Consider the following 14,172-nt stretch of genomic DNA (forward strand, 5'->3'; position numbering starts at 1 on the left):
GAACTTCTAGTCTCAAAATGTCTCAAAACATCTGTAAGTTAATTATAACAAATTGTCATATTTCTAAAAGAATATCTGAGTTTGTAAATCAGGTTAATACCAATCTCACTGTAAAATACTTTGTCGTTTTTGCTCCCTTTGATGCTTGGTCAGTTTCCCACCTTCGCCCTTGTGTCTGCTTTCTATCGACTTGAGTTCCCACAACCATAACTCACGTTTGTGCTCAAGACTTTACCATTTGTTAGCAAACATGTAAGAAGAGCATGATTTATTGAATGACCAAGGACAGAGCAAAACAAAAGTAAAGATTCAAACAGTGTCAAGGGCGCCTCTTGCCCTCTGTCTATTCCCTTATTTCCTGTGGTTTGGGAGCCTAGAAATGGGGTTTCCAGACCTGTCAACGGACGGGGATCCAAGCCTCTCAACATCCCACAATGCCCCTGGCTCCCTGAACGGCCCTTAAAAACAACTGTTTTCTCAAGAGTCGCCAAGCATAAAGACAAAAGGCCGAGACTGACGCAATCTGGATCGATCAGACAGGCCTGACAGGATTTCCAGGTGTGTTTTGAGTGTGTGCTTTCAAGACAAGCACAAGGATGGAGGCAAAAAATATTTATTCTTTTAAAAAAAACTGTAAAATACATAAAACAAAACAAGATGTTACTCACAGCAGTTCAGAGGCTGCAAGAATAAATTCCAAAATTTAGATTCAATCAAACATGTAGTAGAGAATACATACATAAGCCAATGGCTCCTGTAGTATGATTGCTGCTATAATGAAGACCGGCGTGTTATAATCATGTGCATGTGTTTGCTCATGTCCCGTCTTCATTACTCTTCAGTCCCACGACAGCATAACATCTTGGTGACAGCAGGGGATCAAAGAGCTGCACGAGTGCAGAGAATGATAAATCTTCCTGCAGGACACACACAGACACACACCCAGAGAACAATAAGACACAAAAGAACTGAATAAAAAACACATGGACATAAAAAAAAAAATCTGGATTCTCCTCCCTGTTTGGCTTCGTGACCCCTGGCATCGTCTGTTCTCGCTATAGAAGATTTCTCTATTGAATCCCCGGAGAAGAAACATCTGTATAAATATTGTGTCAGGTGGATTCTTCTTCATGTCTAAAACAAGTTTGTCTTCTATGACGGCGAGCTGTTTTGTTACAGGTCATTTTGAAAGATTGAGTCTTCAGCCAAACTAGCGGCTTTATAAGGCTGTGCTTGTGCTGCATCCATTCACTTGATTTAGAAATACAATGCAAAAGGCCATCAAGAAAATCACTCGCAAAAAGTTGCAAATCGCATGTGAGAAAAGGCGAAAAATAAGGAGAAACCGTGCTTAAAAGGCAAAAATCAAGGGCTTTCCTTTGTCTGTTTTTCTTCCCACAGACTGATTTGCTCAGCTGAACAGCCAACCAAAGGGGCTTTCTCTTATCAACGGGCTCCATCGGCGACTCAACATGCTCAGTTGACTGTAATGCCGCCAACAATGGCCGAGTACTGCCAACAAAAATTAAACAAATAGACATTCACCGACAGCCGACGGTTGGCCTGGTGTGTCGGGGCACTCAGGGTGATGCTGGCATGCTAACATGCTAATGCTTATCATGTATAAGGTTTACCATGTTCATTACCTTAGCAGATATAACATTTAGCATGCATCATTTTGTGTACCAGGTTAGTTTAGCATGTTAGCATGCTATCATTTGCAAATCAGCACTGAGGTACAGCTGATGCTGATGGGTATGTTGTGAATTAGCATACAACTGGCCGTGAGCCAAAATATTGGACAAATTGGACTCGATGATGGCGCTTAATGAAAAGATATGTTCCTCTGGGGAGCATGAATGTCTGTACAAAATGTCATGATAAACCTCCCAGGTGTTGTTGAACAGATGTCACCCTCATGGTGGCTGTAGATAACAAGTCAGGGGACCACCGTAAAAAATGGCATAAGGCACTTAAAACCACAAATGCCAACCATAAAAACTCAAAAGTCAATGGTATGGTGGCGCTAGATGAAAAGTCAGGGGATCACAATAGTCTGGAGGATTCTTCCTCTGAGGACCATGCATGTCAGTGCAAAACATCATGGCAATGCATCCAATAGTTGCTGAGATATTTCCGTATGCACATCATGTTTCTTTGACCCTCTGGCGGACCTCACGTCCACATGGAGACACGGCAAATGTACACATTGCTTAATAAGTGCATCACTGTTTGGCTATCAACACTGAACCGAGGACCTGACGTCTCTGCGAGAACATAAATCAACAGTATGTTCCTGGTAATCACAGCTCGTGCTCAGAGCTGAAACAACCTGATCTGGCGTGTTTAAATCGTCTTTAAGGGCTGAACTCCAGCACACTTATCATCATGTGGATCATATTCACATCCATCCATCACCTCCTCCCCCACTGCTCCTCCTCCTCCAGGGAGATCTCTCATAAGCTCACCAGCGCTCTTGATGTTATGTGGTTTGATTACACGACCCCTATTAAGGAAGTCCATCTGACACATGTGATCAGGACTTCAAAGCGCTTCGTCTTGTACATATGTCATCGCTATGACTCAGGCTAAAGATTAGCATGTTGCGTTTGGCCGCAGAAGCATCGCACGTTAAATCGCTGGCTGGCTTTAATTTAGCCGACACCTATATTATCGTCAGTGGTCTGAATCCAAAGGTTTTCCAGATTTTTACGCTTTCATCACGTGGGGGAAGGAAATTTCAAATCCCAATCAACGAGCTGTACAAGCAAATTATGAGGACGGGTCCAGCTGACAGAGGAGGAGAAGAGAAGCCTGTGTGTCGCCTGGCTGCTGGTTCAAATCACTGCGAGTTAGGAGCGCACCTGCGTCAATGTCAGGACCATTTTCAGGATTTATTGGTGTGTTTTTTTTATTTTCTAGTTTGTCAGATATCGATTTTTTGAGTTTGAGGGTATAAAACTTATAAAATGAGAGTATTTAAACAATACAAATCTTAAATGTCTTTGATTTATTGCCACTGTTGGATATCTTAACTCAAATGAACTATGAGATGTTTTCAAATAAATAAACAACACATTTTGAAAGTTTTTTAAGCTTCAGAAATGTAAATATTTCCTGGTTTTATACAGTGACGTGTTTTCTTTTAAAAGTTTCAATCATTTGCAGACATTTTACAGACCATTTTATATATATTAATAGTGAAAATTACCGCCCCTGATTGTGAACACCTAGAGATTATCGGTCAAAGCAGCCCCATCAACTACAGTCCACAGAGGACCGCAAAGAGATGAAGAAGGAGGGAAATTCCCCAGACTCCCTTATAAAATCTCTCGATTTTGTGGGCTGTTAAGTTCGGAGAGACTTTATAAAGTTTGTGAAGCGCCGTTTCTGACAAATTCTCAATCATATGGGCCCTCCTGTGAATTCAGCATATGTTAAAGTTGTGTTTCAAGGTGTGCTGCAGCTCCCTCGGCACCACTAGCTCCTGCATCCATGCATCCATCCTACACAACTCTGGAGCCCTTGTTGGCGTAGATGTTAAGTGTTCCATATGTTCTTCATCATATACAATCAAAATCTACAGTGGGTGGCCGCCTCTTCTTGGCCTCATGACTATTTTCTGTATCACTACACTTCCACCTGACTGTTTGAGCAGGAGCGGTTCTGCCAAATTCAGACGTTCAGTCCTTACAAGTCTAAGTGGTGTTCTGAAGCATCGTGGGAGAAGAGCCACACCTGCAAAATGAGTTCCCTTTTCTCTTTGCAGTAATGTTGATGGGCGTGACTTTACCTGTTCTTTCAGGTAGCAGAGGCGATCGAGGAGAATCAGGCCTTCGATACAGGGAGCCAGGGCCACCTTCAGCTACACAAAGAAGACGACACGGGAGAGGAAAATGTCTATTTGAGGTTGTTTCTGATCTATCTGGCACTTTTCCTTCTTTACTGCTGCACTTAATAAAAAAAAAAACAAAAAAAAACACCATGACTAGTCTCTTCCCAGCAGATGGTGGTCGATCCCCAAAACCCATTTTTACTGCTTTATGTCACGGAGCAAAACTTGAATGTCGGTTGACGCAGCGATTAGCGGCCTCGGCTGAAACCAGAGGCTGGTTTTCCTCTCATCCATGTATTACTTCCCCCCGCAGAATACAAATGATCTCACTTAATGGTCTTGGTTATTGGAATTATACATCTCGTTTTACTGGAATGAAAATGATTTTAACACTACACTGAGTTTTAACAGGTTGTTGTGGCTGGATGTAGTGGATTAAGGATTTACAGTCTCTTTTTTTTCCCCCCAATTCGCACAAATCTACAAGTTAAAAAGTAGACGACCAGGCTCGGGCGACGGACTTACCATATTAAACGCGTGCATCTCGTCCATTCGCAGCCGGTATGCGTCGTGGTACTCCTGGATGTCGCCATCAGAAAGCTGAGGAGGACGAGAGGAAACTTCATGTAAAGGATCTGAACATGAGAAGCCAAATGTAAGCGACACATACCATCTTTATTCCGATGGATACGCAGTGTTTAACGTCCCGGTGCCTGGCAACATCCTACGCTACGTGTGCGCCACAATCTCAGGCACCTGTATCGTTTACTAGCCTGACACGAGTTGGAATATTTCAATAAACAACCAACGAGGACACATTTTCCCCCTCCGGTCCTGCCAACAACACCAGCGTTTTTCTCCTACACAGCTGTCAACTTTTTTTTTTTATTTTTCCTCCACAGCTCTTCTCTGGGAAGGTGCTCTGCGTTATTCTGGTCCCGACCTGCGATTCATCCAGTTCCAGGCGGCGCAGGGCTCGGCGAACGTAATCCACAAATGATTTAGCCTTGGAGTAGACGTTCCCAACTCGCTTCTCACTGCGGAGCAAAACACACACACAGAACATCCGTCACGTCTCCCTGCTCGATGGGAAATATACGACACTCACTCCTTCGCTCTCATGTTGTGTCTCCCAATTTTTTGGGGGGGTGTTTTGTTTCAAATCTCGCCCTAGCAACCAGGAGCAAAACACTTCTATAAAGGACTAGAAGTGATGAATAGGTGCTGCTGGGAGAGAAGTAATGTGTGTTCGATCCTGATCTGATGTTAGTCGCTACGCTGAAGGTCACCGAGCGGGAGGGCAGCAGGCAGCCACCAGTGATTTTGATGCGTCTGCACCGGGCACATCTGATAAGACCTGCAGGATTCCCTTCTTAGAAATCAGCTCATTCAGACAGAAAAGAGTAAAAAACATCATTAAAGTATGTAAAGATCTGAAAATGCCTGAAAATTCTCAGTCATCAGGAATGCAAAATAACAGCCGCACATGACCCAGTGAACCGAGCATTTTATGGGTGTAAACCAGCAGGTTTTTGACTTTTAGGAGCCAGCGGTTGCTAAGTAAAACACAACAAACTGAACCGAGGCCAAAGTGAAGTCCATTCAGCCTTTTCCTCGTGTTGTGCACGGTGCTGTATGAGCAGAAAAAGGATCGAGTCCAGTATCGGCAGGGGTCATGTAACATTTCTGCATTAAAATGTAGAAAATGAGCAGATGTGCGGCTGATATGTTGTTGGGTTGTGCACTCACAGTATCCCGAACGTTTCGAAGGATGTTCTCGGAGAAATCGGAATTTTTATTCAAGTTAAGTTGTTATGTTGTTGTAATGAATAATTACAATGAAGTCAACTCTTGTTTTGATTGTGAGACCCCTGGTGGCAGACATTACATGCTGTGCGTTTAAGGGAGCAAATAACATTTCTGTTTTTATTTTCCTTTGACTGTCATCTTCTCTGCCTGTCTCTGAACACACTCATTTCTTCACTTTTCTGCATGCAGCAGCTGCAGTTTGTGTTGTGTTGTTATTATTAATATTCCTGGTTGACTGACTGCTTGTTTTGAATGGCTTGAAATCCAGATATCTTCTATATATTCTTCAGGCTTCAATCACTATCAGGATTATCAAATTAGTGTACAGCTTGATAAGTATTGACAGTGAGTAATTTATACCACTTAAACCTGTCATGTAAAACCTGCTCTTCTTCTCCGTACATGTGACGTTTGTTTGCCAGATCTGGTTCAGTTGGAACCGTAAAGGAACCTGAAACCAAAACGCTTTCTGGCTCAGAGAAAACAGAACAGTGAGTGAGTAACTTTAACAATTTTTAACAAACATAAAATATTTAACCTGCTCACAACGAAAGTGAAGCCAGATGGTGACCGCTGCGCGTTACCTTTTAAAAGCGCTGTAGTGATCCCTCAGAATAACGTGCAGGACCGCCCGGTAAAACAGAGACTCCATCTGAATCTGCGGGGGGTCAAACAGAACTTGAGTCAACACGATGCAAAAAAAAAAAAAATACTGTAAATGCAACATCAAAAAAGAAATAACTTTTGTTATTCTCCGGCGCGTGTGCGAGCGGTTTGATGAATATTTCTGACGCTTTTCCAAAAACTGATGCAACACTGGCGAGCAATCAGTCAGCCCCCCCCCCCCCACACACACACACACACACACACACACACACACACCCACACATACATACACACACACACACACGGTTCCAACGAGCAATCAATCTTTCCGTGATTGCATTAATATTTATAAACATTCTGTATTAATGGCTGCTGGTATTGTGTGTCAGCGTTGGCCCGGAGCCCCGCGAGCTCTCTGCATTTTCGAATAAATACGCTGCAGTCAATCAGGGACTCGCAACAATAGCAGAATTAATGGGCTGATTGTTTGAATGCATGAGGAGAGATCTACGGAGGAGATAAAAAACACACTTGAGTGATTGTGATTACGAGTATCCGCGGGAATATATTTGATGAAAGACTGTATAAATCCCATTCTTGCGCGGTGACGACTGTACAATCGCGGTATCGATTACCATCAGTATGCGTGCTTTACTCACCCCTTGGCCGAGCGCGACTCTCTCCAGTGCCTGTTTTCGTAGAAGGAGAAGAAAAAATGTTTTTTGAAGTTAACAGAAATACAGCCAGTCCATCACAGACGCTGTGAAGATGTCCGGTGATGGCAACGTGTTTAACCCGCCGTGCCGCGTCGTCATTCGTGGCCCCCGTTCAGACTCACCAGGCACGCAGACATCCTGGCGTTTCTGCCGCAGAACCAGGCCTGGTCGCGGAGGTACTGACTCAGCGGGAAACCACACACGCCGCGAGGCACACACTCTGCGAAGGGGAACACACAGACATCACACGGGTTAGTTTGACTCGATGGTTTTTCACACAACTGCAATCAGTGGGGATGAATTTCAAGACTGAAAGGTAGCAGGAGTGGGGAAACATTTTACTTACATTTCTTACTAACTTTAAACGTCAAAGAACTCAGTCATAAGGAACAGCACTAGAATTAAGTTTAGGATATACCTGGCCATAAAAACTTATAGATTTGTGTTGTGAGAGGAGCACCACACATCTGTAAGCACAGCAGAGATTCACACACACAGACTCGCAGCGGGAGGGCGCCGACGGTGACTACACGTCAGCCTGCCGTCATTTTCATGTCATTTTCTACAAAAGGGTCAGAGACTGAGGCCAGAGGTGCAGCGCATCCAGTGGAGATACGGGTCAAAAGAAGCCGTGACAACATGTGCAGCTGCTGCAGGCTTTATAACACGCCAACATGTTATAAGGCCTAACATGCTCTGTTCTGCTGACAGAGGGTCTGTCAGAGGTCACTGACGTGGACACGGAGTTGTTTAGAGCAGCTTGCGACGGCCACAGAGTTCAGATCTGAGGTGGCTGCATACGTTCAGGAAGACAAACACTTCTGATGGCAACATGAGATGGGACCGCGCGTTCCACACAAGGTTCTAAACTTTAAATTTACATGAGCAGATTACATAAATGCGCTGCTGCCTTCTACAGTATAATAACGCTTTTCAGCTCTGCAGCTCCTTTTTTCGGGTGAGGTAGGCCACCACAGGAGCTGGCCTGCATCCCAGACTGCACTGTAAGGCCAACAGGGGATGGAGAGTGTGTGTGTGTGTGTGTGTGTGTGTGTGCGCGCGCGCGCCTTTGTTCACTTTCTTTAAAAGATCAAGTTGGAGAAACAAGGAGTGTTTTCAATCAGCTGTCGTGATATCATTTTCCACTCTTGGCCGAAGCATCCGACCGGGCCCCCGATGACGCAGGGGGGTCGAAGGTCACGCCGTTAACAAGAGATGACGCGATTCTGTATCGACTGCGGCGAGGGGGGGGGGCTCTCGACTTATGGACACGCAGACAGCAAGAGGACACATGTAGACGATTTTATACCTCGTAAAAAAGCAAGCAGTGAAAGGAGCATGAAACAAGGATGATATCAGCGTCTTAACCGGGAGTTTTAGCACCTGAAGTCGACACCACAGAAATCCCTCGATAAATAACTACATCACAGCCCGTTATAACCAGGATTAAATACTGCACACTAGTTGCAAAATCAATCACTCCTAAATTGATTCCCCACTAAATTAAAAGGTCAGAAAAAATCTCATTTTCAGCAGCCTTAAACAGCCATCCTAAATCCATAAATCCACTCTAATGGCTCCAGCAGCGCATTTCTGGGCTCAACTCAATCTCCAGAAGGGTGACTTGGCGGCGTTTTCCCAGACTCTCAGCGGAACATTTGACTTGTTTACTATAAAATCGGAATCAAAAGTGTTCATGTGGGAAGACGGCGATGTGGGCTCGGAGTGATGGAGCGCGCCCTGCAGGTGTTTGAGGTGGGATTATGGGACGTGAGAGAGGGAAAGAGGCAGAAACATGCTGTGTCTCAGTTCAGGCGCTGCGTCCTTCGAAGGACCCCGGGCCTTTGCGGTCTTTGAAGGCGAGTCCTTCGGAGAGACCTTGTTAACTGTGTCAACCGTTGTCAAACGGGACAGTCTAGTCTTTGGAGCACTTCCTGGTTGTGTCACCAGATGTTTTACCCTTACGTCAAGCGATGTTGGCCTTTTTTTGTCTTTCTTACTTCTTTTTCAGGCGCACAAAGAATCCTGGGATATGGGAGGTGGTGAAGGATGGTAGTGGTGCATCCTCCACAAGGAGGCAAAAGAAGGCCACATTTAATTGGCCTTCAAATGCAGCCAAAGGATGCAGACCCTGAACTGAGACACTGCAATAGAGATACGGAGCGAGACAGGAAACCATGTGTTCAGCCACTAAAAATGGGTGGAGTGTGTGTGTGTGTGTGTGTGTGTGTGTGTGTGTGTGTGTGTGTGTGTGTGGGGTTACCCTGTCCGGCGGGGTCAAACTCCTCAGACAGCAGTTGATAGCAGCAGCCCACGCTGCAGACGGCCGCCAGCTCCGCTTTAGCCACAAACATCCTCAGGGTGCTGGGAGCCAAGTCTCCACACGTGTGCAGGCCGACCACGATGGCGTCCTGGAATTTTGGGGAGAAAAGCGAGAAGGGAAGAAAAGAGAGAGGACGGGAGCGGGGGAGAGAGGAGAGGAGAGGAGAGGGTGGAGATCGATGGTAAAATTTATTGATGATGACGCGCTGGCACCGCAGGCACATGCCGCGCTTGATGCAAACTCCAGCTGCTGTGACGGACTTGTAATTTTAGGAGCTGCTGTGGGAATTTCGCTGCTACGCGCTGCAGGGGCCTCCTATCAGCGCCGGTAAATCCACGCTCAACATTTTTTTTTTTTTTGCACTTTGGATTCTCTCACCTCCAGCTCATCGATGAGCTCTCGTAGCTCCGTTTCTGCAGTAACATAAGAGGTGAGGGGGGAGAACACGGCGCCGGCGCCTTCGGTTCTGTTCTGGGCTTTCCTCTCCAGGTTCTCCCTCTTCCTCCTCTCCCTCTCCTCAGCGGTCAGTTGGCCCGGGGGAACTCTGGGGGATGTAGTCTGTATCGCATCAACAGATAGGGCACTGAGGAAGAGTTGGTCCGTTTCTGGCTCCGGGTCTTCTTCCGCTGCGAGGTCGACATCTGACAAGCCCATTAACACCTTCTCCTCCTCCTCCTGCGACACACCCGCCCTGCCACTGTATAAAACATCATCGCCTCCGTTAATTCTGGGCTTTATTTCAACTGACTCCTCCCGAGGAGAACGTGCAGACTCCCCCCGTGCTCTCACTGCCCGGCTGTGCTTCTGGTACACCCTGGAGAACTTCTTAAGCTTCCTGTTTCTTTCCTGGGCGCCGAGGGTGTTGGTGCTGGACGAGTCGATGCCGTAGACCCGGAGGCCGTACTGCAGAGACAGGAAGGAGCTCAGGTAGCCCTTCCCTGAGCCCACATCGATCACCTGGGTGAGATAAGAGCGAGGTCAAAACTCGAATCCGAAACCAGGTCATTCAGATCTTCGCTGCCCGCTTCACTCTACCTGCTTGACTCCACAGTAGTCGGCCAGACGGGCCACCACCTCAGACATGGACTGGACCTCGTGAGATTTCTTAGAGTTCATAAACTCATCTGGCTCCAGCTCAGCACCTGTGGAAGAATAATACAAGTTTTTTTTAAAAAAAAAAAAACAAAAGCTGGAGAATTCTTGACAGGTCTCAGCATGAAAGCAGCTGTGTTTCCCCACCTGTGTGGCCCCTGTTCTCTCTGAGAGCCTGTAGCAGCTCGTCCCTGCTCATACAGACCCCGAGGCCCGGCAGAGAGTGGGCCCAGGCCGCCCGCAGCAGTTCCTGGGCGTCCACCAGCCGGTTTGTGTCCCTGCAAAACCCAAACGTGGTCTCGGATGGCTCTGTTCAGGGGAGACCGAGGGGGAAATAATAGTGGACAAAACACACTAAATTTCTGCAGGTCTCAGTGCCAAGAATGAAGAAACACACAAACAAAAACATATCCAGATAGTTTGGTGTGCCGCTGCAACGATGGAGGGGGAAGCTTGCAGTATTGTTTGTGGCGCATTCACAGAACAATTAGATTTTTTAAAATTCAACAGCGAGATGGATGAGACACACACACACACACACCGAGAGCAGCTTTCATCAAGGATGCTATCTATTAAAGGAATAGTGCAAGATTTTGATCTCCGTTTGTTCATTGGGTTACACGTTTTTCAGCCATGCCGTAAAAAAATGTTCTGACTATGGTAATAATAGTAAAAATCTATTATAATAACTTAAATTCAATGTTTGCGACAATATTACATAGTAAACACTCAGCAGTCAAGTCAATCAAGTACGCCTATTCTATGGAAAGGTAAAACAAAAGGGCAAAACACAAAATGTCAATATTAGTAAACACAAGTAAAGGGAATAACAGCAATAAAATAAAATAATACGTCAAACAAGAAGATGACATCATCTCAGAGGAACTGAAAAAAACATCAAATTGAAAATAAGAAAACTATGACAATAAGAACATTTATTTAGTCTTTAATCTTCTTGCAGGTGTTTAAGCTTTAAATGTGGTGACACTGCAGTGATACATGTTGGTAATCCGTTTATAAATGCTTGTTAACGTGTGGCTTTTGATGAAGATGCTCTGCAGTGCTCATGTCAATCTGGCAAGCCAAAGGCTGTTAATGTCTTCAACACATCTATAAAGCATTAGCGAGTTATTTATTAGCCAGAATAAACCTGGTTGTGACCATTCTCACCTCAAAGTGGCACTATGCTTTTACACTAACTCTCACGTTTATCCCGTGTGTGTTTACCTCTCTCTTTGTGTTGTGGCGCCCTCTGCTGGTCGCTGCAGGAGCTCACCGTTGACAGGACCTCCTCAGGCGACACGGCCATGAACCGCTTCCACACGTCGTGGGTGTAAAACTCCACCGTGTGAGCATTGGCGATGCTGATGGTCACGGACAGAAACCTCCTGACTTCATCTATCCGTCGCTGAATTTCTGTGAGGCTGCATGAAGCGGACATCATGTTTAAAAGCTGCCTACAGAGCACCTGAGTGAAGCATGTAGGAAGACGTCCACTAGCTGATGCTCGCTCAAGGCGTAAGCAATCGAGCAAACTGCTCGATAAGTTCACGATATATTCTGACTTTTTAAAATATAAAATATACGTTAGCATACATTGAGTTGAATGCATTGAGGGTGTACCAAATAATACTTATTTTGAAAGCTGTTGGCCTGTTACGAAGATTGAAAAAAACGATACCCCTGCCTGGTTTGTCATTAATAAGAAACGTTCGGAAAAAAACAAAACAACAAACTATGTAAAAGTATTTAATTCAAGCCGTTTGATCAGTAATTAAGAAACACGTTGGTGGCATTGTGGCGGCACAATGGCATGACTGCAAAAAATGCCTACGTATCCAATGAACCGACTCAGAAATTTAAATTTAATGTATTTTTTTCCCGTTTGAGTGCTCCGTAATCGATTTTCATGGCTTGGATACGTCATCACGCCGCGCCCGTAAGGAGATGGCACGCAGGCTGAAGTGAATCCCGCATGATTGTTGTAAACATTTCGCCTTTACCGATAAGACTTAACAAAAATGGCACCGACAGATCAAAAAATGAAAAATAAGAAATTTACAGCGAAACAGGGCAACTGGAAAAAATCTCAAACTAACGCACAGGGTGTCAAGAAGAGGAAGTGGGTCCCCGAGCACAAAGTATTCGAAGGAAATCTTAAAGAAGGTAAGTTCTTTCTAAACACAACTAATAGCTTGGTTGTAGCCATAGATGGGCACTCGATGCGATTTTGGTCAATTCTTTCAGCTGTATTGAAATGCAATATAAATATAGTTATATAATTGTTCCTCTAGATAAGCATCATGACAAACTCAATTTAAAAATCCTTCAATTTAAGTTGTTATTTCTACGTGACGCACTTTGATTCAAGATAAAATATATTTCTTGGATTTTTATTAAATATCTGAGTCTTCTAATGAATTCGGCATACACAGGTCCACCAAGTAGATGCCAGTTGAAACAAAACATCCCTTTAATTTCATGCCATGTCTTTGTTTTCTCTCTTAAGGTCAAGGATTTGCTTTTAAGAGGAAGGAGAAAGTCAAACATGAGTACAACAAGCTGCTGCGGAAGGAGAGGAAGAAGAACCCAGTGTCCAAATCGCTCTACAAGGAGGAATACCCAGAGCACCTCAGGCATCTGTACATGGCCGAGGCAGAGAAGCTGAGGAACGAGGCCTGGGCCCACAGGATGAACAGGAGTAAGCTGAGGATGAAAGGGAAGGAGAGGGGAGAAGAAAGAGGGGAAGATGAAGATGAAGATGATGATGATGAGGCTGCTGCTGCACTCCAGAGTGAAGCTGCTGATCCAGATCCAGAGGTGACTGGTGGATCTGAGCTGACTGATTCTGTCACGGAGAACCCAGACGTAACATCAGCCACAGATAAAGAAAGGTGAGTCAGCATAAAGATCGACCAAACTAGAGTGTGGTTTGGGTATCCAGTTTTTAAGAGTGGGAAACACGGAGTAATAATGCCTTCATAATCTTCTCTTCCAGTCTTCCAATGAGCAACCGGATGAAGAAGAAGCTGCTGAAGAAGACGTCGTATCAGAGGACAAAAGAGGAATTTGAGTTGATCAAAGAGAAACGGAGAAAAAAGAAAGAGGTGACCCGTTTCTTCATCGTCAGCGGTTTCACGTGAGAATAAAAAAACAACAACGTTATGTCGATTTTAACTTGTTTTTTTTGCGTGTGTGTTTAATCCCAGGAGTTCCTGAAGAGCAAGAAGCAAAGAGAGGAAGCCATTGAGAAGTACAAGCAGAAAAAGTTGGAGACGTTTCAGATGCTTAGCAAGAAGACGAGGAAGGGACAGCCCAACCTGAACCTCCAGATGGAGTATTTGCTCCAAAAGATCCAAGGAACCGGGAAATGACACCCGAATCAGAAAGAGACTGGACTTATTTGACTGTTTTTAAGAAAGAAAAAAAAACACAGGACGATCAGGACTACAGAGAAATGCTCTTTTCCATGGTGTTTTGTTTTTTTTTTTAATTCCTTTTGCTAAGTATTTTGTCTATGTAAATCTAATACTGTGCCCCGTTTTAATCTCACACCACAAGATGGCATTGTAAGATATGAAGAGACTGGAAAATATGCTCATGTAAGACATTTTGACCAATAAATGAAAGAGTTCCCTTCAAGGTGCTGTTATTTTCAAAGACCCCAGTTATATACAGCCTGTTAGCCATGTCAAAAAAGAGTCATACAGCAATCGCTAACTTAACAACAGTGAAGCAATTCTGGTTTCATTAAACCGTAAAATGACCCGGAAATCTGTTTAGACTTTCAC

The 14,172-nt window shown here is 44.7% G+C and overlaps 2 protein-coding genes across 2 annotated transcripts; one reads left to right on the forward strand and one right to left on the reverse strand.

Annotated features, from left to right (window-relative positions):
• Positions 1-597: 597 nt before the first annotated feature.
• mettl25 (methyltransferase like 25) lies at positions 598-12,370 on the reverse strand. Its single transcript, XM_037121398.1, has 12 exons — positions 11,609-12,370; positions 10,529-10,690; positions 10,325-10,431; positions 9,668-10,246; positions 9,230-9,377; positions 7,089-7,186; positions 6,910-6,939; positions 6,229-6,302; positions 4,779-4,872; positions 4,361-4,435; positions 3,794-3,865; positions 598-917 (listed from the first exon to the last, which is right to left on the reverse strand). Exons 1-12 carry the CDS (start codon positions 11,991-11,993, stop codon positions 816-818), a joined length of 1,926 nt encoding a protein of 641 aa, XP_036977293.1. The 5' UTR covers positions 11,994-12,370; the 3' UTR covers positions 598-815.
• Positions 12,371-12,402: 32 nt separating this feature from the next.
• Positions 12,403-14,023, forward strand: ccdc59 (coiled-coil domain containing 59). Its single transcript, XM_037121402.1, has 4 exons — positions 12,403-12,547; positions 12,891-13,275; positions 13,380-13,488; positions 13,591-14,023. Exons 1-4 carry the CDS (start codon positions 12,403-12,405, stop codon positions 13,753-13,755), a joined length of 804 nt encoding a protein of 267 aa, XP_036977297.1. The 3' UTR covers positions 13,756-14,023.
• The last annotated feature ends 149 nt before the right edge of the window (positions 14,024-14,172 follow it).

The sequence above is a fragment of the Acanthopagrus latus genome, chromosome 14, assembly GCF_904848185.1.
Source record: "Acanthopagrus latus isolate v.2019 chromosome 14, fAcaLat1.1, whole genome shotgun sequence".
NCBI lineage: Eukaryota > Metazoa > Chordata > Actinopteri > Spariformes > Sparidae > Acanthopagrus > Acanthopagrus latus.